Source organism: Eretmochelys imbricata, chromosome 14 (genome assembly GCF_965152235.1).
Source record: "Eretmochelys imbricata isolate rEreImb1 chromosome 14, rEreImb1.hap1, whole genome shotgun sequence".
Classification (NCBI taxonomy): domain Eukaryota; kingdom Metazoa; phylum Chordata; order Testudines; family Cheloniidae; genus Eretmochelys; species Eretmochelys imbricata.
The window spans coordinates 24,740,077-24,761,938 of record NC_135585.1 but is presented as its reverse complement, the minus strand read 5'-3'; the positions used below and the strand labels follow the sequence as shown (position 1 = coordinate 24,761,938).

Below are 21,862 nucleotides of genomic sequence, written 5' to 3'. Positions count from 1 at the left end.
TGCTCGTGCTGCTGCAGATTCACAGCTATTGTTATTCCAGCTAGCTAGATTCGAGGGCTGCAATCACAGCTCTGGTGGCAGTATGTGCAGGGGGGTCGACTGCCTCTCCAGCAGCCTTAATGTGTATGTGTGGCACCTTTCACATGCGGTTGGAGGGCAAACCTGCCCCACGCTTGCCCAGGAATGGCAGCTCATGTCCCCCAGGGGTGGGACCAGCTCCCCACTCCGAGTATTGTAACATGGCAAATGAGGGCTCAGCACCATTCAGGTTCCTCACTTCCAGAGTGGAGAGCCTGGCCCAGCTGCACAGGACAGGGGCCACTGCTGTGGGGTGGGCGCAGGGTGATCTTGCTCTCCAGTCCCCCACGCATGACCCATTCCCCCCTGGCTCTGCCACTGAGAGGAGTCAGACCCATCATCTCCTAAAGCACATAGGGACTTTTGAAAATTGTATCCCAAATCTACTCTATGGTATTTCCTGGGTGACTATGACTTTTGTGTCTACGCACCATATACACCTCTGTCCAAAGCCTGTAACAAACCTGTGGGTCTCTATTGCAATTCCCTAGAACAGGGTGTTTGCCAGGTACTGGTCTGCTTTTCTCCTGTGTTCCTCTCCCTGCAGGAAAGTGTCTTGATCTAGCTCCCAAACCAGCATTAGATATGGACAAGGGCAGCTCCTAACACCACACCACCCCTGTCAGAATGGAGGGACTAGATGATGGAGATTAGGGGGTGGAAAGCCCCACTCCTTTGAAGCTGTGCCTCTCCACAGAGTAGTCCCTGAAAACATTGTGCAACACCCTCATGCATGTCTCACCTTCTTGTGCACTTTCCCACTCTGCCAGGCAGAACAGAATGGGGACACTTTCCTTTGAACTCTGCTTCAGCAGCCATTAATGCAAATAATGCAACCGCAATTAAGGAATGGCATCCTGGCAGAACACATAACCCATGATCCCATCATTAACAGTCATTCCTTCCTCAAAGAAAATAACTCGGTGCAAGCAAATCACAGCTCTCACACCTGCCTCAATGAGAAAACAGCGTTTCGGTATTGTGGAGCCAGGCTAGTCACAGGCCTGCATATATGAGACGAAGGTTATGGGGAAAGCACTCAAGAACTCGCACGGATCAGGAGTTTTTGGGGCAACCTAGAAAATAATAAAATCTAGAGATCTCCTCTCTCAGATTTGAAATGACTGAGAATTACACCCACCAGAACTGTCTCCTGGTTACCTTGTATCCCTGGGAAAATATTCAAAACCTGGTCCTGGAATCCATGTCACCTTCTGCTCTGATCTTCCTTAGGTGCCTTTTTAGTTACTTTTATGTAAACGTGTGTTGGGTGGTATTTTGTCTCATACATGCTTGGCAGGAGCTTTTGTTCATGTACAAATGGGATAGGCATATGTCAATTTGCATAGTCACACTGGACATGCTTATCTTATCCCATCCACTCAGGAACTAAGACCACACCATTTACTTAGCTGACCAAACACACCGCTTGAAGAGAGGATTCTGAATATTGAACACTTATTGGAGCCCTCACTGAAAAAGGTTCAAATGATCTTTTTGATGGATTACCCATAACAAACATTCATCACGATCACGAATATGTGAGCAGAATAAAGGGACAAATCAAACGAATATGCTGTTTGCAATTAAATAGTTCAACCTGCTCTATAGATGAGTATCACAAAGATACCCAGTAGATAAGAGAGCTAAGGGAAGAAAAGTACTTGAAAATCTGCAACCTAAGATCATGAATATGTCTGCTTTGATCCTCTTTCTCTCTTCCAACTACACAGAAAAAGAAGGCATCTGTCAGATCAAGAGAGGAGTTTAACTATCTTGGCACATGTTGTTACCTAAAATCATTAAATGCAACAGAGAAACTGGCTGTCTAAGTATCTAAAGGTGATGGAACTAATGCACAATTCACAGGCAGAAAAAGTAGGTAAACTGGCGTCGATGCAGCAAGTGCAGATTTAAGTGTGCGCTGCCTTTCAAGAATATTTGTGTTTAAATCAACAACAACAAAAGTGCACACGTGCACGCAAACACACACGCACACACACACACCTTAGAAAGCCAGACAGCCGGGGGATAAGGTCGCACTACTCGAACAAGAAAATGGCTCTTTTTTAGCTAATTACCCCCTGCTCTCACACTGTCCCAGGTGATTTGCAGATATGTATTGGGATTATAATGAGCAGCACAATTTTCTTTTCTATTTTTTACATGGTATTATGGAAATGGAGCTCAAAGATATTTAGGGCTCAATCATGGCTTTGCCATGAGCACTCTGAAGGGCAGCGGATTTTGTGTTTCTCTGGAAGCAGATTAGAACTCAGAGTCACAATTTATCTCCCAGTTTCCCCTGTTTTGAGGGGGACATGCTGCGTGCTCACCCTATTCCTTTATCTCTATTCTTATTTCTCTTTTTTGCTAAAAAATAAAACAAAAATGTGTTGGGATTTTGAATTCTAGTTAACACCTATGTTTTTAGGGTGTCATTAATTCAGGAACTCCTTGTCCAATTTACCTCAGCTTTAATATGTATAGTCCATCTTGCTGCTGGATCTAACCTACCAAATTTTGAAATTGACATCACTTCTTTGCGGTTTTTGGAGGACAGGATAAAATTTAGACTAATAATGGAAAATTACCTGTAACCTGAATGATGAAGTGGCTACTGCCTTTCTGGAATAGGAGTGGGCCAAACAAAGGTTCAAGGTAACTTTTTCAAGACAAATTATTCTCCCATCCTCTCTTAGAATCATAGAATATCAGGGTTGGAAGGGACCTCAGGAGATCATCTAGTCCAACCACCCTGCTCAAAGCAGGACCAATCCCCAACTAAATCATCCCAGCCAGGGCTTTGTCAAACCTGACCTTAAAAACTTCAAAGGAAGGAGATTCTACCACCTCCCTAGGTAACGCATTCCAGTGTTTCACCACCCTCCTAGTGAAAAAGTTTTTCCTAATATCCAACCTAAATCTCCCCCACTGCAACTTGAGACCATTACTCCTTGTTATGTCATCTGCTACCACTGAGAACAGTCTAGAGCCATCCTCTTTGGAACCCCCTTTCAGGTAGTTGAAAGCAGCTATCAAATGCCCCCTCTTTCTTCTCTTCTGCAGACTAAACAATCCCAGTTCCCTCAGCCTCTCCTCATAAGTCATGTGTTCCAGTCTCCTAATCATTTTTGTTGCCTTCCGCTGGACACTTTCCAATTTTTTCACGTCCTTCTTGTAGTGTGGGATCCAAATTGGACACAGTACTCCAGATGAGGCCTCACCAATGTCGAATAGAGGGGAATGATCACGTCCCTCGATCTGCTAGCAATGCCCCTACTTATACATCCCAAAATGCCATTGGCCTTCTTGGCAACAAGGGCACACTGTTGACTCATATCCAGCTTCTCGTCCACTGTAACCTCTACGTCCTTTTCTGCAGAACTGCTGCCTAGCCATTCGGCCCCTAATCTGTAGCGGTGCATGGGATTCTTCCGTCCTAAGTGCAGAACTCTGCAGTTGTCCTTGTTGAACCTCATCAGATTTCTTTTGGCCCAATCCTCTAATTTGCCTAGGTCCTTCAGTATCCTATCCCTACCCTCCAGCGTATCTACCTCTCCTCCCAGTTTAGTGTCATCCGCAAACTTGCCGAGGGTGCAATCCACGCCATCTTCCAGATCATTAATGAAGCTATTGAACAAAACCGACCCCAGGACTGACCCTTGAGCACTCCACTTGATACTGGCTGCAAACTAGACATGAAGCCATTGATCACTATCCGTTGAGCCTGACAATCTAGCCAGCTTTCTATCCACCTTATAGTCCATTCATCCAGCCCATAATTCTTTAACTTGCTGGCAAGAATACTGTGGGAGACCATGTCAAAAGCTTTGGTAAAGTCAAAGAATAACACGCCCATTGCTTTCCCCTCATCCACAGAGCCAGTTATCTCACCATAGAAGGCAATTAGATTAGCCAGGCATGACTTGCCCTAGGTGAATCCATGCTGACTGTTCCTAATCACTTTCCCCTCCTCTAAGTGCTTCCGAATTGATTCCTTGAGGACCTGCTCCATGATTTTTCCAGGGACTGAGGTGAGGCTGACTGGCCTGTAGTTCCCGGATCCTCCTTCTTCCCTTTTTAAAAGATGGGCACTACATTGGCCTTTTTCCTTTTGTCCGAGACCTCCCCCGATGGCCATGAGTTTTCAAAGATAATGGCCAATGGCTCTGCAATCACATCCACCAACTCCTTTAGCACTCTCAGATGCAGCACATCCGGCGCCATGGGCTTGTGCTAATCCAGCTTTTCTAACTAGTCCCGAACCACTTCTTTCTCCACAGAGGGCTGGTCACCTCCTCCCCATGCTGTGCTGCCCAGTGCAGTAGTCTGGGAGCTGACCTTGTTCGTGAAGACAGAGGCAAAAAAAGCACTGAGTACATTAGCTTTTTCCACATCTTCTGTCACTAGGTTGCCTCCCTCATTCAGTAAGGGGCCCACACTTTCCTTGACTTTCTTCTTGTTGCTAACATACCTGAAGAAACCCTTCTTGTTACTCTTAACATCTCTTGCTAGCTGCAACTCCAAATATGATTTGACCTTCCTGATTTCACTCCTGCATGCCTGAGCAATATTTTTATACTCTTCCCTGGTCATTTGTCCAATCTTCCACTTCTTGTAAGCTTCTTTTTTTGTGTTTAAGATCAGCAAGGATTTCACTGTTAAGCCAAGCTAGTCGCCTGCCATAATTACTATTCTTTCTACACATCGGGATGGTTTGTCCCTGTAACCTCAATAAGGATTCATTAAAATACAGCCAGCTCTCCTGGACTCCTTTCCCCCTCATGTTATTCTCCCAGGGGATCCTGCCCATCAGTTACCTGAGGGAGTCAAAGTGTGCTTTTCTGAAGTCCAGGGTCCATATTCTGCTGCTCTCCTTTCTTCCTTGTGTCAGGATCCTGAACTTGGCCATCTCATGGTCACTGCCTCCCAGGTTCCCATTCACTTTTGCTTCCCCTACTAATTCTTCCTGGTTTGTGAGCAGCAGGTCAAGAAGAGTTCTGTCCCTAGTTGGTTCCTCCAGCACTTGCACCAGGAAATTGTCCCCTACACTTCCCAAAAACTTCCTAGATTGTCTGTGCACCGCTGTATTGCTCTCTCAGCAGATATCAGGGTGATTGAAGTCTCCCATGAGAACCAGAGCCTGCGATCTAGTAACTTCCATTAGTTGCTGGAAGAAAGCCTTGTCCACCTCATCCCCCTGGTCTGGTGGTCTATAGCAGACTCCCACCACGACATCACCCTTGTTGCTCACACTTCTTGTTGCTCACACATCTCTTAAGATGTGGAGATGTGGAAGCTTCAGATCAAACATAAGACAACTTTCATAATAAATGTATCCCAGAATATTTTACTGACCTGGTATAGCTACAGAGCTAGATAATACATACAGTAACAGGAGAGAAAGAAATTCAGAGATACAGGAAAGGGAGAACTGATATGTATTCAGATGGGATTTACACAGAGGTGGAAAGCTGGTGTAATGAGAGGGATGGTTCAGACAGCAGATGTTTCTCACAACCCAAGCGGAGAGATTATGAGGAAGGAGAGAGCAAAATGAGCAGGGGAAGCAGGTGGAACAAGTCCAAAGAGGCATGTGGAAATGGGGAGGATAATTCTGAACTGGATGGTGAAGTGAACTGGGCGCCAGCAGGGTGTGATTTGATTGGAATATTTTGTACTGAGGGAATGTAGGCAGCAGCATTCTGCACATGCTGGAGTCTAGGGAGCTGGGGCTTGAGAAGACAGAGGGAGAAGGGAGCTGCAGTAGATGAGGTGAGAGGAGATGAATAAACAAAAGGGGTTTTCAGCAGAGGTGAAGGTGAGGCCCTGGCACGGACAGGCAGAGCTGTGGATATAGGGACATGGACACCATTTGGATGATGCAGGTTATGAACAATGGAATCACGTGGAAGATCTGACTCAAAGAGGAAGTATGAGCAGAGGTTGAGGATGCTGTGCCTCCCCAAGAGAAGCACTTTGGCCACTGAGACAGTTTACTGAAGGAAGCTGAGATGAAACCACAGTTTATTTGGCCAAGAGGACACAATTGTTGGACAGGAAAGGGCCACTAAAGGTACTGAAAGACACGGACAGCAGAGAGAAAGGAAATTCCAGAGCTCATTGAGGAAAGGCTATCAAAGGGAGCCCCTGAAGGGCTGTCCAAATTGATGGAAGACTGAATCAAGGGAAGCTTTGTAGATACACTGGAAGGGCAACACTAGGCCTATATCAGAGGTGACAGTACGTTTTATACAGCCATGGGGTGATAAGCTACCCAGACCATCTACAGAGGGGTCAGTTCTAGGGTTGTGGAGATGAGTCAGCAGAGGTACAAGGTGAGTGATCGCTGCTGTTTGTTGTCTTTTCATTCCTACAGCTGGTGAAGTGCCCAGTTTTCAGATGGCTGGAAGAGTAGCAAAGAGCAAAGCATGGAAACAGGCTCTCCTCCTTGTGCAGGGTGAGAAAAAGAGAGTGTTTCTGGATCCCCTGACTTTCTCTCCATTTCTTCCCTGCTCCCTCAGTGACTCCACATCACAGGGACCCCCCAACCCCAATAGCCCACGAACTCCCGTCAGTACCACTTCTGGTGCTGGCCACTGCAGAGTGAGGTGAGGCCATCCCTGCTGTAGGGGCTGAGCATGCTGCCTTGGAAGTGCTCCCAGCCTGGGGGCCTGAAGAGAAAAACTAGAGGGGATACTGGCAAGTGACACAAGGGCAGGTGTCTGCACATCCCTGGGCCCTAAGGGTCTGGTCAGTTTAGGAGCGCTCTGAACTCAATCTCAACCCCCCCCCCGCCCGCATGTGACACCAACAGCCTGCTGGTTCAGGCCCTAGTTTCCCTGTGTTTAATATGCATTCCTAGCCTATCTTAGCAATTGTGAAATGATGTCATCTGCTTGCTGGCGAGGGTACAGGAGGGGCTTCTCTCTGGTGCTGTCCCAGGCAGCAGGATCTGCGACAGCCGATGGTGGACATGGAAATGAATACAGAGCTTCCAGACAGGAGGAAACACAAAGCTGGTATTTAATTGAAGCTATGAGATCAGGCCATATTTAAACGTGTCCATTATTAGATATATGGTCCTACGTTTAATGCAAATAGAATAAATCATTCATATCTCATTGACATATGAACTATTCTATTCACATTAAACATAATTTTAATGCCAGTAAGTGTTACCGGCTGTCAGAGGAAAGTTACAATACGTGCCATTTTCTCTTACCATTTGTAGGTGTCTGGGTTGCACTGTTTAGTATCAGGTGGTTATAATTTTGTTCTTGGTCATCTGAAATTCACAGAAAAAAATCCTTTTAAGAAACAGCTCAGCGAATCCACTGATCTGCAGATGATAATTACAGTTCACATTATTCACAGGAAATCTCGGCATGATTAAAGAAAGGAAAAGAAAATGCTTAAGAAAGCAGAAGAGTCTTTCATGTTATTCACTTAACATTCCAGATGCTAGAGGAACATGATAATGGAAAACTGCCTCCATTCTGTTGAGCCTGCAGAATGGAACGTCTGCAAGGTAAGAAGCACTTCTAAGCAGGACATGGATTTCAACATCCAGGGTGGGACCATGAGAGATCCTGGGTTCCAGTAACTCCCTCTGAAGCCACTAGAGTGATCCATGCCCACTGAATAGAGTTCCTGGTCTGTGTCCTGACATTCAGAACCTCGTGTGGGATTGTTCCTGGCTATCTGAGAAACAGACGTTCCCTCTGCCACCAACTACATTCCCTGGGAACAATGAAAACAGCAACCAGCAAGACTCATGTGCTGGAGACAGAGTTTTCATAGGAGCTGGACCTAGACAATAGAGCCCCTCCTAGAAGAGATGAGAATGACCACAGGCTTCTCTACATTCAGTACTAAACTGAATCTCCTTCCTTAGAAGTTTTTAAGGTCAGACTTGACAAAGCCCTGGCTGGGATGATTTAATTGGGGATTGGTCCTGCTTTTGAGCAGGGGGTTGGACTAGATGATCTCCTGAGGTCCCTTCCAACCCTGATATTCTATGATTCTATGATTCTAAACACCCTTTGCTGCAAAGAGACAAAAAAGGATTAACAGCAGTATCACCATCACTAATAAATAATAATAGTAGTAACTCCTCTATGAACTGCAAAGCATCTTTCCCTCTTTCCCACTGTAATAAACAGCAGCATAGCACTAGGCAAGTAGCCACTAATCCATACCATATGTTGCATAAGTTTCCAGGTAAGCCCTTAATAAGTAACGTACATGCTTAGGCTGAATCATCACCATCAGATACATCAGCTTATTGGGGAGTCTTATCCTGCTGTTTTAACGTGTAGAGTTTCTTGCTGCAGACGGAGTACGTGATCAGAGGTGATTTATTTGGGTGGTGGCATACCAGATACCTAACTCAACTGAGATTCCATTGAGGAGACCAAGACTATTAGCCCAACCTTCAGCAAGTGGTGAACAAGGCTCAAAAGTGTGGTGGTTTGATTCAGACAAGCATCCAAATGTTCTGAACCTCGCCAAACCTTTTAGAGTGAGCCAATGGCCTGGAAATCTCCTCAAATGCAACATTCTCCCGAGATCCTCCAGTGCTGATTGATTTCTGTGGGTTCAGAAATGCTGCAAGAATAGTTTTCCCTATAGCATTTCTGTTCATCCCATCAGATCCTGACAGATGACAGGAAGTGGCAAATGTGTGATACTTACCAGCAGGAGAGTGAGTTTGTGTGTGGGGGGGCAGAGGGTGAGAAAACCTGGATTTGTGCTGGAAATGGCCCAACTTGATGATCACTTTAGATAAGCTATTACCAGCAGGACAGTGGGGTGGGAGGGGGTATTGTTTCATGGTCTCTGTGTGTATATAGTGTCTACTGCAGTTTCCACGGTATGCATCCGATGAAGTGAGCTGTAGCTCATGAAAGCTCATGCTCAAATAAATTGGTTAGTCTCTAAGGTGCCACAAGTACTCCTTTTCTTTTTGCGAATACAGACTAACACGGCTGTTAATCTGAAACCTGTCAAAAATATAAAATAAAACACACTAAATGTTCTGGAATCTCACAAAAAGCCTGGATAGAGTTTCACTGGTTCGTAGATTACAAGGCCAGAAGGACCTAGACCACAGAGCATTGTGATAAGCTGGTCTGACCTGCTGTATAAGACAGGCCAGTGACCTTCCCCAGAAATTTCTGCATTAAGCCCATCACTCTTGTCTGAGCTAGAGTAGCTCTTTTACAAAGATACCCAGTCTTAAAAGATTTCAAGTGATGGAGAATCCACCCCATCCCTAGGTAAGTTGGTTAGTCCCCGTCACTGTTCAGACAATTGCACCTTATTTCTAATCTGGGTTTGTCTAGCTTCAGCTTCCAACAATTGAATCTCATTCTACCTTTTCCTACTAGATTAAAGAGCTCACTCGAATCAGAAATCTCTTCCCCATGTTGGGACTTCTGTGACTTTTCTTGGATAAACTAAACAGACTGAGCTCCTTAAAAAGTAAGGAGCCACAGTCTGTGCCATACAATTCAGTCAGATGTGGTTTCTGACAAATCCATGCTGAAGTGTGTATTGAGTTCTGTAGTGAAAGTGGAGTTAAATCCTTTTAGGCCTGATCTTGCAAGTTGAGGAGCACGTGGGGCCTGACTTCAATGGGCTTTGGATCAGGGCCCTGCTCAGCACTTGCAACTGTTATTGACTTCAAGAGCAGTTGTAGGTGCTCAGCAGCCCTTCAGATTGCCTCAGGGATGGAAACAGGTGAGCACCAGTCTCAGTCTCAAACCAATTACTCTGGCGGTTGGGTTCATTTTTTTTTTTTTTAAAATTTGCAAGTAAATCCATATCGAGCCTGGTGCATTTTAAAATGACCTCTGTTTGAAATGTGTCTTCACAAGCTTCCCCACCCCACTCCCATCTCCTCACTGGAGAACATCAGCATTTTCACAGTTAGGCCTCAATTCTGCAGCTGTGCTGTTCAGGGGACCCTGACATCTGCTCTGAGCTCCACTGGGTTGCGCACTGGTGGAGGTCTCCAGCCATATGGAGCAATTTGCAAAATCAGAATCTAAGAGATCAGCTCCTGCATGGGCTAATTTAGACATCAGAGCAGTTGTAACGCCGACAGACCCCGATTGTCGGCGGGCGGGATTGAACCTGGGACCTTTGAAGTTTAGTGTATGAGCCTCTACTCCATGAGCTAAAAGCCATGTGGCCCTTAGCTAAGGCTGTAGAGCAGACTCATTAATTTCAAAGTGGTCTCGGTGCCACTAGAGGGGACAGAACACCACACTCAGGAGGTGCGTGGGTTACACAGTGATCTAGCTGTTACCTGGATTCACAACTGGTCCCATTTATTCCACAGCAGCAGATGGATAACGGTTTACAAATGGAGGTTGGATACAGTTTCGTATATGAAAAGCCCACATTTAAAACTTTAATCAACAAAACTTTCACATCTAAAATGCACCAAGAGAGAAGCAGCAGAGACTGCCCTCTCCTGCAGAGTCCAGGAACTTACCCAGGGTGAAATCCTGGCTTCACTGAAGTCAATAGTCTTTAATGGGCCAGGACTTCACCCCAGGTGTTTATTCCTCTTTGCATTAAATCATTCTGCTCAAATGCCCCTTCGACCCCAAGTCTCCTCACTGGTCATTTTTTTCTCTTCTGAACCCTAATGTGACTCAAGCTCTGGGGTCATTTTACAGCCATGTTCACCTCTGTGTAGCTACTAGTTTGGAGCTTGGAACTAGAATAGTTAGTGGTGGGGAGACACTGAACTAGCTTCCTTTCCAGAATGTAATTGCAGGCACAAGCCTAACTCCCCTTCTAGCTACACACAAATCACATAACTCAGGGCTCAGACCCACGGTCCCAGGATGGGTGAGGGTCTGAGCCTGAGACAAGGCAGGACCCAGTGTTCAATATACCTGGGGAAGTTCTGTGCCATTGCTGCACAGCAGAAAAATGCCCCCTTGCAGATTTTCTTTGCTTCCTTGCAGAAAATGATTTCTGTGGGGAAGCAAAGAGAAGCTGCACCAGTACTCACTCACCTCTCCCCGATAGCTCAGACGCATCTGTTCCAGAACCTAGGGGGAGAGGTAAATCACTGAGGGAAGGGGGTCAATATGCAGCGGCAGTCAAAAAGCAAACAGAATGTTGGGAATCATTAAGGGATAGATAATAAGACAGAAAATAACATATTGCCCCTATATAATTCCATGGTATGCCCGCATCTTGAATATTGCATGCATATGTGGTCACCCCCATTTAAAAAAAGATATATTGGAATTGGAAAGGGTTCAGAAAAGGGCAACAAAAATTATTAGGGGTATGGAACGGCTTCCGTATGAGGAGAGATTAATAAGACTGGGATTTTTCAGCTTGGAAAAGAAATGACTAAGGGGGGATATGATAGAGGGCTATAAAATCATGGCTGGTGTGGAGAAAGTAAATAAGAAAGTGCTATTTACTCCTTTTCATAATACAAGAACTAGGGGTCACCCAATGAAATTAATAGGCAGCAGGTTTAAAACAAACAAAAGGAAGTATTTCTTCACACAGTACACAGTAAACCTGGGGAACTCTTTGCCAGAGGATGTTGTGAAGGCCAAGACTATAACAGGATTCAAAAAAGTATTAGATAAATTCATGGAGGATATGTCCATCGATGGCTATTATCCAAGATGAGCTGGGATGGTGTCCCTAGCCTCTGTTTTGCCAGAAGCTGGGAATGAGTGCCAGGTAATTGATCACTTGATGATTACCTGTTCTGTTCATTCACTCTGGGGAACCTGGCATTGGCCACTGTCAGAAGACAGGATACTGGGCTAGATGGACCTTTGGCCTGACCCAGTATGGCCATTTTAATGTTCTTATGATGCTCTGTCTGCTCAGGGATGTTAGTCCCATCTGGGCAGGGAGAGGGGAGGAGGATGGAGAGAGAGTTCCCCCTCCCTCTTCCCTGCATGGAGCAGCAACCAGAGTTGGGTCAGATCAAGCCCCAGAAACTTCCCCTGGCTGCAGGGAGTTCTTCACCACAGAGGGTGCGGGGGGCTTGGCAGGGGGATCTAGGTGTGTGTGGGGGGGATAAGGCTCAGGGTGGGGGTTCCAGGTGCAGGGGGTGGTGCGGCTCAGTGGTGGTGGGGTGGATGCAGGAGGGTCCGGATGCATGGGGTTGGGCAGACAGGGAGAGCAGCTCCCTGCACACCCCACTGAGCTCCCTCTATATCCCTGGCTTCCAGAACCGCCCCCACCGAGCCTCCCCCCCAAACCTCCACCCTGCCAAGCCTTATCCCCTGCATCAGGAGCCCCCCACACCCAGACCCCCATCCCATTGAACCCCAACCAGCTGCACTCTGACCTCCCACCCCACTGAGCCCCACTGCCCCAGCCCGCCCTGAGCCCTAATCACCTTCACCTGGACTCCCCTGCAGAGTCCCATTCCCCTCGGCACCCAGACCCTGCACTGAGCTGCCCACACAAAGATTGCATCACACAGAACCCTGATAAGCTTGAGGGAATTTTGCACAATTTAAAAAAAAAATTCTGCAAAGTTCTGCATATTTTAATTGTCAAAATAACACAGAAACACAATAATGATATAATCACACCATTTTCAATTATTTGCTGACAAGTACTTTGAAATAAATTATCACAATAATTAAAAATGGTGTGATTATATTGGTTATTTTAACCAATAAAATATGCAGAATTTTGCAGAATTTTAAAATATTGTGTGCAGAAATTTTAATTTTTTTGGTGCAGAATTCCCTTAGGAGTAGTTCAAGCACTATTGCTGTGCAATGTAGGTACAGCCCCACTGGAATGGGGCTCTGGGAGTCCTCCAAAAGTATCCCATAATCCCCCTGGCTGACTTTCTTTGTCATCTGGACACTCAAGTTTTTCCTCACTGCACCATGAACAAAGGGCTGGAGTGGCCACCTTTTGGGCGGGTGCTAGGGAGTTTGGGGCATGGGAGTTTGGGCTTGCATAATGAAGTACAGATGCTGGAGCCCCAGGTTGAGATCCAGGGTCCAACCCTTCCTAACCTGGGGTTACAAGTGAGTGTAGATGCTCATGCCCGAGATTAACAAATGCTGCGTCTGCTGACTCTAATTTTACTAATCCTGGGCTTGCACTGCAGGGTAGACAGACCCACCCCCATTGTGGCCATCCCAGAGCCCAGGCTTCAGCCCGAGCCAGACGTCTACACTGCAGTTTTACAGCCCCGCAACCTAAGCCCCTTGAGCCTGAGTCAGCTGACCTGGTCCAGCTACAGGTGTTTAACTGCAGTGCAGCTGTACCCAATATGTCTGGGCTGCTCGAGTATCTGAATGCAATATTGGCCTCAGTTTCACTCTCTTGGAGGCTGTGCCGAACCCACCTAAAAGAAATAAACTATTTTAACAAAGATGGGAGAGCTTCCTGCATCTGTCCAGCTTTACTGAGGTGAAGTGCTGGCTCTGCAGAGGGATGATGTCTAGTTTGTGGGCGTACGGCCCGAGAGATGAGCACTGAGCTCACCTCTAGTTATTGGGATATTCCATTAAGGAAATGAAAGATTAACAGCATTCTTGACTGTCAGCTAATAATATGAATTCTCTGGGCACAGCTGGAGCAGAAATTAACTAACGATAACTAAGTGAGAGAGAGAGAGACTAACTGGCTAGAATAGGGGTTGCTAGACAGCCACAGAGCCCTAAAAAAACACTGTGCTCTGAGCTACTTCAAAGCCCAGGAGAAACCACGTGGACAGACAGGAGCTTTTAAGGACTTTTCACATCTTTGCAAAGGAAGCAAATTCATGTAATTAGAATAGGGCCAAATGCAGTAGCCCACAAGATTAAACAAGAGGCCGAGTCATAAAGCCAGTAACTGCTGCCCCAGGAAACAAGACTTAGCACACAGGAGGGCGCATCCTGCTATCGGTCAGCAGTCTCAGTTTGGGGGGGGGGGCAGCACACAGGAGGGCGCATCCTGCTATCGGTCAGCAGTCTCAGTTTGGGGGGGGGGCAGTGTCAGTGTTGGGGAGGGGGAGAGGCTGCCAGGGTGGGGAGCTGTCTGTGCGAGGAGAGGAGACACCAAGTAAGGGCCAGTGTAGAGGCAGGCTATCAGACTAGATGGATGCATGGTCTTTGCCGGCTGTGCCTGGGTGAAGCTGTCATTTGCACACATTACAGCTCCCAAGCACGTGCGGGTGCAGCTTTCTAGCATCTCTGCCACGCCTGAGCCGGGGTTACCTTATAGGGGGAGTGCAGACTGGAGTCTCTTCTGCAGAGGAAATGAATACAGCATCCTTGCTGTTGCAGCAGCTGGGTCTAGAGTCCAGCGAGCCAGCACGTTAACCTCCCCTCGCCTCGTCCCCCCTTTCCCTCCTCCTTCCCCACTCTCTCCTCTCCCCGCACATGCTGGAGGAACCACCCGGAAGAAGCCCTGTGGCCAAGGAGAGGGAGGTTTGGGAAGTTTGTGGAGCTGGGGTTGAAAAGGAAATGCTGAGTTGGGAGAGACATCCATGGGCTGGGTGCTCCTCTGAACTCCCCCTGGCTGAGGAATTTGCAGCTGTACTTTGGAAGGAGCAGGGTAAAGCATCCTAAACCATTCAAATGAATAGTTCTCCCAATTTTGGATAGGGTACAAGTGACTTTTGGGAAAGACTTGGCTGGTTTGATTGGCGACAAACAAGTGATTTAAAAAAAGGGTGAGTGCCTCAAAAAAATCATGCATTGCCATCTTATAGGACACTTCAGTGTCTGAGGGCCTCATCCTGTCAGGTTGCCTTAGCACCCTTAATTCCATGGAAGTCACTGGACCAAATTCTGAGGGCGATGGAGTACCTGCAACACCTGCTGACATCAGGGGACATTGCAGGTGCTCAGTACCTCTCAGGATTAGGCCCAGTGGGAACTGAGAGCCCTCAGCATCTTTCAGGATGGAGCCCTTAATAAGCAACTCAGATCAGAACATTTCAGTAAGCTTTCTGGGAGTCAAAAGTGTCTGACAGCCTTTCATCCTGATTCTTGACAGAAGAGGATCTTCTCAGCTACTGATGTATTGATCTGAACTTAGAAAGGAGCTCTTCTTCCAAGGACTGAGACTGACAGTTCTAATTTGCAGCATAAATCACTCATTGAGTCTCCTGATTCAAGGTCTTGAACTTCTGGTAATTGATGAAGAAAACTTTAAATAGCCCCCAAAGAGGCCTCATTGTACTTTCCATTGAAGAGAGATATTCCTATGTAGGCAGTCACCCTTTCTTTGGAGAATGTTTATGTCTCTCTTTTCCCTAGGGCATGGTTATGCAGTTAATGTTTCCCACATGTTTATTGTTAATAAAAAATGGATTAATTTTGTTCTGCAATGGAAAAAATAGATTCTGCAGAGCAAAGGGTACATTTTCTGGTTTGTCTTTGCTAATAAGTTCCTTATAAAAACTGGAGTACTAAAATATTTTAATACATCTCAAGTATCCTACAGATATATGATGTTTCTGTAAGTTATACAATATTTTTATGTTCATTTTATAGCATTTAATGCAGGTAACTCATCTGGAATTGTTATTCCGGGGGGGAAGAGAAACACTAAACAGACTCAATCCACCTACGAAACAGCTTTTGCTTCCTTGTTTTCCCATCTATCTCCTTTCCTGATGATCTGCTCTTTCCAGTAATCTCCACATCCCCCCCATCACCCAGTTTTTATCTAAGATTCAGAGAAAAATTTAATAAGTGGTTTATGACGACAAGATAGCTGTTTGGCACCAGCATAGACCAATAGTGAATTCCCTTCAAGTGCTAAGATTCCACAGTGCTTAAGTGTAAGAAAGCCATCTTGAAGAGGAATTACTCTGAGAGCTAGGGACAGAAAGCAAAGCAGCCTCAGACGTTCAGAAAGAACAGCCATGGCTGAAAAACATAATAACATCTACTTATCTGCACTGATATAACCTAGTAATAATATTTTTATCCACCCTATTGTAACAATGTGCATTTGTGCTTTGGAATTCAGGGCAAGAAACCCTGGGCCCTGGATAGAAAAATCTATTCTCGCCATCTCTACTGCAGTGGATTTATCAAGTCCAGCAGTGAGTTTTCTTGGCAGGTGAAGCATTAAGAGATCTTGCATTAAGGACTCTGCTCCAGATAGAGAGGGGTGATTTTTCATGACTTAGGCCATTCATGTATCTCTTTCTTGAAAATTACTAATGTCCAAGAACTGTAACAGAAACTCCTCGTCTGAGTCACTAGGCAGAGAAGTTCATGGTGTGTCTTATTTTGTTGTTGTTATTGTGCAGTTTAGGGCTTAAATAAATGCTGCAGACCAGGAAGCGAGGAAGACTTTGTTAAACAGCCTTACCCAGACTAGAATGACAAGCCGACATGTGAAACATCTAGCATGGACAAGGTATGCTGCCTTGAACATGTTTTAGTTTGTCAAGTTAAAGCGCAAGAGGGAGCCTAGGGTTTAACTTGGTCAGTTCAGCTTGTGTTAAAATCTGCATTGCCTTACCTACACTAGACCTTTTCAATGTGTAGGTTAAGGTGGATTAGCCAATGTGTTCGAACATCACACCTTCAAATCCTAATCACAGGGAAGCAATCAGGAGCAGCATAGCTGGGCTGTTACACCTACATACTGCATGTACTTGTGCATATGTAACAATATACAATGAAAAATACAAAAAAATGCATTAAAAGAATCATTAATGACAATCTCTTAAAAGTTAGGAAATGGCAGATTTAAGTTGCTCATACAACCTTAATTCAAATCCCTTTTACATATTGTGACAAAGTTTCTCCTCTGCCTTGGTGGGTCCTGTGCTTATTGAAGAATTTGCTTGCCTCAGAGGTTCATGGCAGCCCTCAGTTTGGCCACATTCGTGGCTCAAATCTGCCGTTCACTCAGTTAGCCTCATCACTGGCCAGCATGGGGAAAAGGAAGAAGAACAATCCCTGCAGTCTCTGCTGATCCACCTAGTGGATCGGGGAACAGGCCAGAGACCTTCCCCTCTGGTGGAACCCACAGTCTAGGTCAACTCCTCCGGTATCAAGTAGGGAGTTAGGGGAATGGAGGGATGGGGGGAACCTGGACCCGCCCTCTACTCCGGGTTCAAGCCCAGGGCCCTGTGGATTGCAGCTGTCTACGGTGGCTTCTGCAACAGCTGCATGACAGCTACAACTCCCTGGGCTACTTCCCCATGGCCTCCTCCCAACACCTTCTCTATTCTCACCACAGGACCTTCCTCCTGATGTCTGATAATGCTTGTATTTCTCCATCTTCCAGTAGTATGCCTTCTCACTCTCAGTTTCTTGTGTCTCTTGCTCCCAGCTCCTCACATGCACACCACAAACTGAAGTGAGCGCCTTTTTAAACCCAGGTGCCCTTATTAGCCTGCCTGTTTTAATTGATTCTAGCAGCTTCTTGATTGGCTGCAGGTGTTCTAATCAGCCTGTCTGCCTTAATTGTTTCCAGAAAATTCCTATTGTTCTGGAACCTTCCCTGTTACCTTACCCAGGGAAAAGGGACCTACTTAACCTGGGGCTAATATATCTGCCTCCTATCACTTTCCTGTAACTGTGGGGCCTATTTCCGATCCTCCATCTGTTCACGTATCCAGGCAGAGTTCCTCTGGGTGGCTTCCACTGACTCTCTTGACACCTTTGAGGAGCAGTGGGCGCTGTCCAGGGTTCTCTGCTCTGTGTCCCCATCCTGTTCCCTTTGTTTGACCCTTTGACCACTCTCCTGTCCCTGTTATTTCATTAGTTGTCCCCCATAATCATTTGGTGTCCAGGTCCTGTGGGATCACTTTCCTGTAGCCATCTGGCCTGACCCTGTCACAGTATGCATTATTACAGTCTTTAATGACATTATCACATGCTATTTTTTCAACAGGATGGTTGCCTCATTCATTGCACAGGAAACTCCAGGAACGAGGCAGCTATTCAACATTTCTTTTTATCCCCACTAATGTATGACCCATACTTTATTTATTACACACCATCCAAACCCTACACTGAATATGGAATTGTTAAATTCCTCGTGAGATTTTCTATGACTCTCTTCACTGTAGTATCTGAGTCTCATATGCATAAACAAGTTTATCTACACAGCTCCCCTCTGTGTTAGGAAGGTATTATTATCCCCATATTTTAAATGGGGAACTGAGCCACAGAGAGATTAAGGCCAACATTTGCAAAAGTCCCTATTATTGTTGAGTACCCAACATAAGACCTCTAGGGCCTGATTTTTCAGAGCACTTAGATTTTCTAATAGCTCTTTATCTGCACAAAGCGCAGTTCAGACATTAACTAATTAATCCTCACAAGCCTGTGAGGTATGTAGGATAAGTATAATTATCCCCATGCCACACGTAGGAAAGGCAATGAAGAAAGGTGAAGTCATTTGCCTAAGGCCTCTTCATAGCACACCCAGGATTAGACCAGCAGGCCCCCTGATGGTCAACCCAATGCTCATTACTCCAGATCACACATTGTTAACAGTGAAGATATTGAGAATCCACACCTCCCATTCATTGCCTGCAGTTGAAGTTATGAGTGCTCAGTACTTTGGAAAATCCTGGTGCAGGGGCTTAATCTGGACCCCCAGAAAATGAGAATAACACCTGTGAAAAGTGTGGATGACTTGACCTGCCCAGCATCACACAGGACACTGTGGCAGAGGCAGGAATAGATCACAGTTCTCCTGGGAGAGAGCCAACTGCCTAAGCCCCAAGATCACCTTCTCATTACCTGTGGCCCCTGCACACTGAACAGCAAAGAATAAAGTTTATTGGAAGTGTTTGCTTTGGGTAAAGTATAAGGCTCACATATTCTGCATCAACCAGAACTAAAAAATTTGCAGCTCTCGGAAAAATCATACAAAGAAAATATTTCCCAATTGTGGCAATGTTAAACATCAAACACCTTTTAAGAATGCCGGACTTCAGAAGATCCACATCAGTACAAAACTGATATGATACTTGCCCACAAGAAAACAACAGGAGGGCAGCCTTGACCCTGGCTCATGTAGTGACAATAACAGAAGCAGGAGCAGCACACAGAGCTCAAGGGCAGGAATGCAGGTGTGCAAGCAAGGCATTCTAGCAATATCCAACCACAAGGGCGCTATGGTGAGATCCTCTGGGCCAGATTCTATATTATGCTTTGGCTGTAACTCTGTTATGTATGCATAGGGGGCGCTGTAGTTTTTGTGGGGGTGAAAGTGCTCATCAAGGGAACTGCAGTGAGTACCTGCGAGTTGTTGTCTGGAAAAAAAAAGAAAAAATTCACTGGGGTTAGTCCCTGTGGCTCCGCCTCCATGCTAGTGGACAGTTGTCCTTAATTTTCCTGTTCCCAACCTCCCCCCCAGCTTCCTGCCTGGCCCCCCGCAATAAAACTATATTGTGACTCCGTGTGTTCCTCATCACACAAACATAGCACGCACGATTTTTTGGTGACAAGGATGGGATCCCGTTGAAGATTAAGGCAAGCAGAAGGATTCTGGACCTATGCCAAGTTGAAAATTTTGCATTTGAGAACAACCAGCAAACATTTGCGTTTGCCAGCTAAACTTTCAAGGGCTTTTAATCCCTGCAGCACCTTGGAACATTTGCTGATGGACAGTTCTGTCCCCTGAGAGGATCTCAGCAAATTTAAACTAATCAAGGCCTCTCTGTAGGTGTTTGTTAGCATTTGGGTCTGGCCACGACAGGCATTCAGCTGGCCTGCTTTTTTCCAGGGTAAACAAGAATAAATTCCTCAAGAGACTCAGAAAGGGAAGGAGAAGGCCATAAGAGGGGATGGATAGCCAACATCTAGAGAGAGAAACAATATAGACAATGCAATGCCTTCCCCTAACATGGTCGTGAAAAAGAAAAGGAGTACTTGTGGCACCTTAGAGACTAACCAATTTATTTGAGCATAAGCTTCCGTGAGCTACAGCTCACTTCACTGGTGATCTTCATAAGAAAATCAAGAGCAGGGGACATTGTGAAACACACTGTAGCGAGACTGGGCAGCAAGGAACGAAGGGTACAAGCCTGAGTTCCAGCTTGGATTCCAATGCCTCCTTTCTCAGTTGCTTGTGACAGTTGTTAGTTACATCACTTCATGCACGACTGGAAGGTACTCATTCTACAGTGATCAAGGGAGTTTATGAACCAATATAGAGTAGAATTTGGGCAGAATTGTTCCAACCTTGCCCCCAGCCTAAAATGGATTGCTTTTAAGTGTGATCAATCTTTATTTGACCTTTTAAACTATGCAAGTGAGAGAAAAATACACTTGCTCCTAATTTGTCAGTGAGGTTATGGCCAGCCTGAAGGTATTTGAACAAGAATTAGGACTTCTCGTCACATCATGCCACCCTCTGCTAATTTCCAGGCACAATAAATGCTCCTGCAGGGTGATTTTTGTTTTATTTCCCCCCGTTAGCTAATTTCTGGTACTTTCTACCCAGTACTGGGTGCCTTGCCTATACGTCTGTCCATTGTGTCCGTTACGTGTTCAATATGGGCTTGAGCCAGAAGTGGGCTGAGTTCTCTGGCCCTGCTCCATCAAAGCACTTAAGCACATGCTTAACTTGAAGTTAGTGACGTCAATAGGGCTACTCATGTGCTTGTTAATCCTGTGCTTAAGTGTTGTATTGGGTCAAGGACAGAGGGCTCAGTGCCATGCAAGATTGAGCCCTAGATGAGGCACCGAATTAGGAAAGTTTATACCCATCCCTCTTCAGGCCAGTGCTTAAGCAGGTGCTTAAGTTGAGAGGAAGTCAGAGTGGATAGTGCTTTACTCCACCAGCAATCCCACTGAAATCATTGCTATCACTCATTGAGAGCAAGGATATCAGACTATTGCCCAGGGTTAGTAACTGCCTGTCTTGTTTGTCTAGTATCACACACTACCTACGTGGTGCTTTCACTCCACTGAGTTAATTCATTGATGGAGAATTGAATGCATGCTATTAAAAGGCTTTAGGAAATGTTCCCTAAGAGAGGCCTGTTACCTCTGACTGCAAAGCAGCACTGCCTTCCTCATACCAGACACTGATCTAGGGATGTTTTATGCAGGCTTGTTATTTTTTAAAACATTAATAAATATTTAATTAAAGAAAAACAACTTTTCCCATATGGTCTCATTAGAATTTTTCTTGCTCGGCTAATTCCAAATGGGCTGAAGCTGGGAAGCTGATTTGTGTGTAAAGCTCACGGACACGTAAATATCAGGGAAACTGGCTCAGAATTCACAGTTGCAAGCAAGTAAAATGGGAAGTTTTACACACGCTCAGTAGAGCTTTGTTTCCCGTGGGGGTCGGGGGCAGCTGTTGATGCAGAGTGCTGTGGGATGCATAGCAGTGCCTTTGTTTAACTGTCCCATCAAACTAAAGCCGAGCTGGGCTGTGAAAACTTCCAGTGAATGGGGCTATGATCAGCAGCAGGGAAATGGCTAAGTTCCTCCCGCCAGATTGCTAGATTCAAGTTTTCTTCTTTCCGCCTTTATTTCCAAAAGCTCAGGGACATAAAATGAAACCAATCATAATGATGCAACCGCAGCAATCAAAACTCAGGAAATTCCGGGAGTTAAATTGCTGCTGCTGTCTCAGATTGGACTCCTTCTTTCTGTGCAGTTTCCTACCCCTCTTTTCCTTCTGAAATAGAAACATGACTATCATATTTTTATGTTTGTCATATAGGACGTAAAAGTTATAGGGTGTGGAACATTTCAGGGTTGGAGTTCTCTACCTTGTTGAATAAAGGCTGATGTGTCACATTTCATTTCATTGCATCTAGTGTGCTTTGCCA

The 21,862-nt window shown here is 45.6% G+C and overlaps 1 protein-coding gene across 1 annotated transcript in view; it reads right to left on the bottom strand.

Annotated features, from left to right (window-relative positions):
• SHISA6 (shisa family member 6) overlaps positions 1-21,862 on the bottom strand; it is a 380,789-nt gene that overhangs the window by 52,122 nt on the left and 306,805 nt on the right. Inside the window, exon 4 of the mRNA XM_077833890.1 lies at positions 7,307-7,369. Coding sequence (XP_077690016.1) covers positions 7,307-7,369 — 63 coding nt within the window. The remainder of the gene's footprint in view (positions 1-7,306; positions 7,370-21,862) is intronic.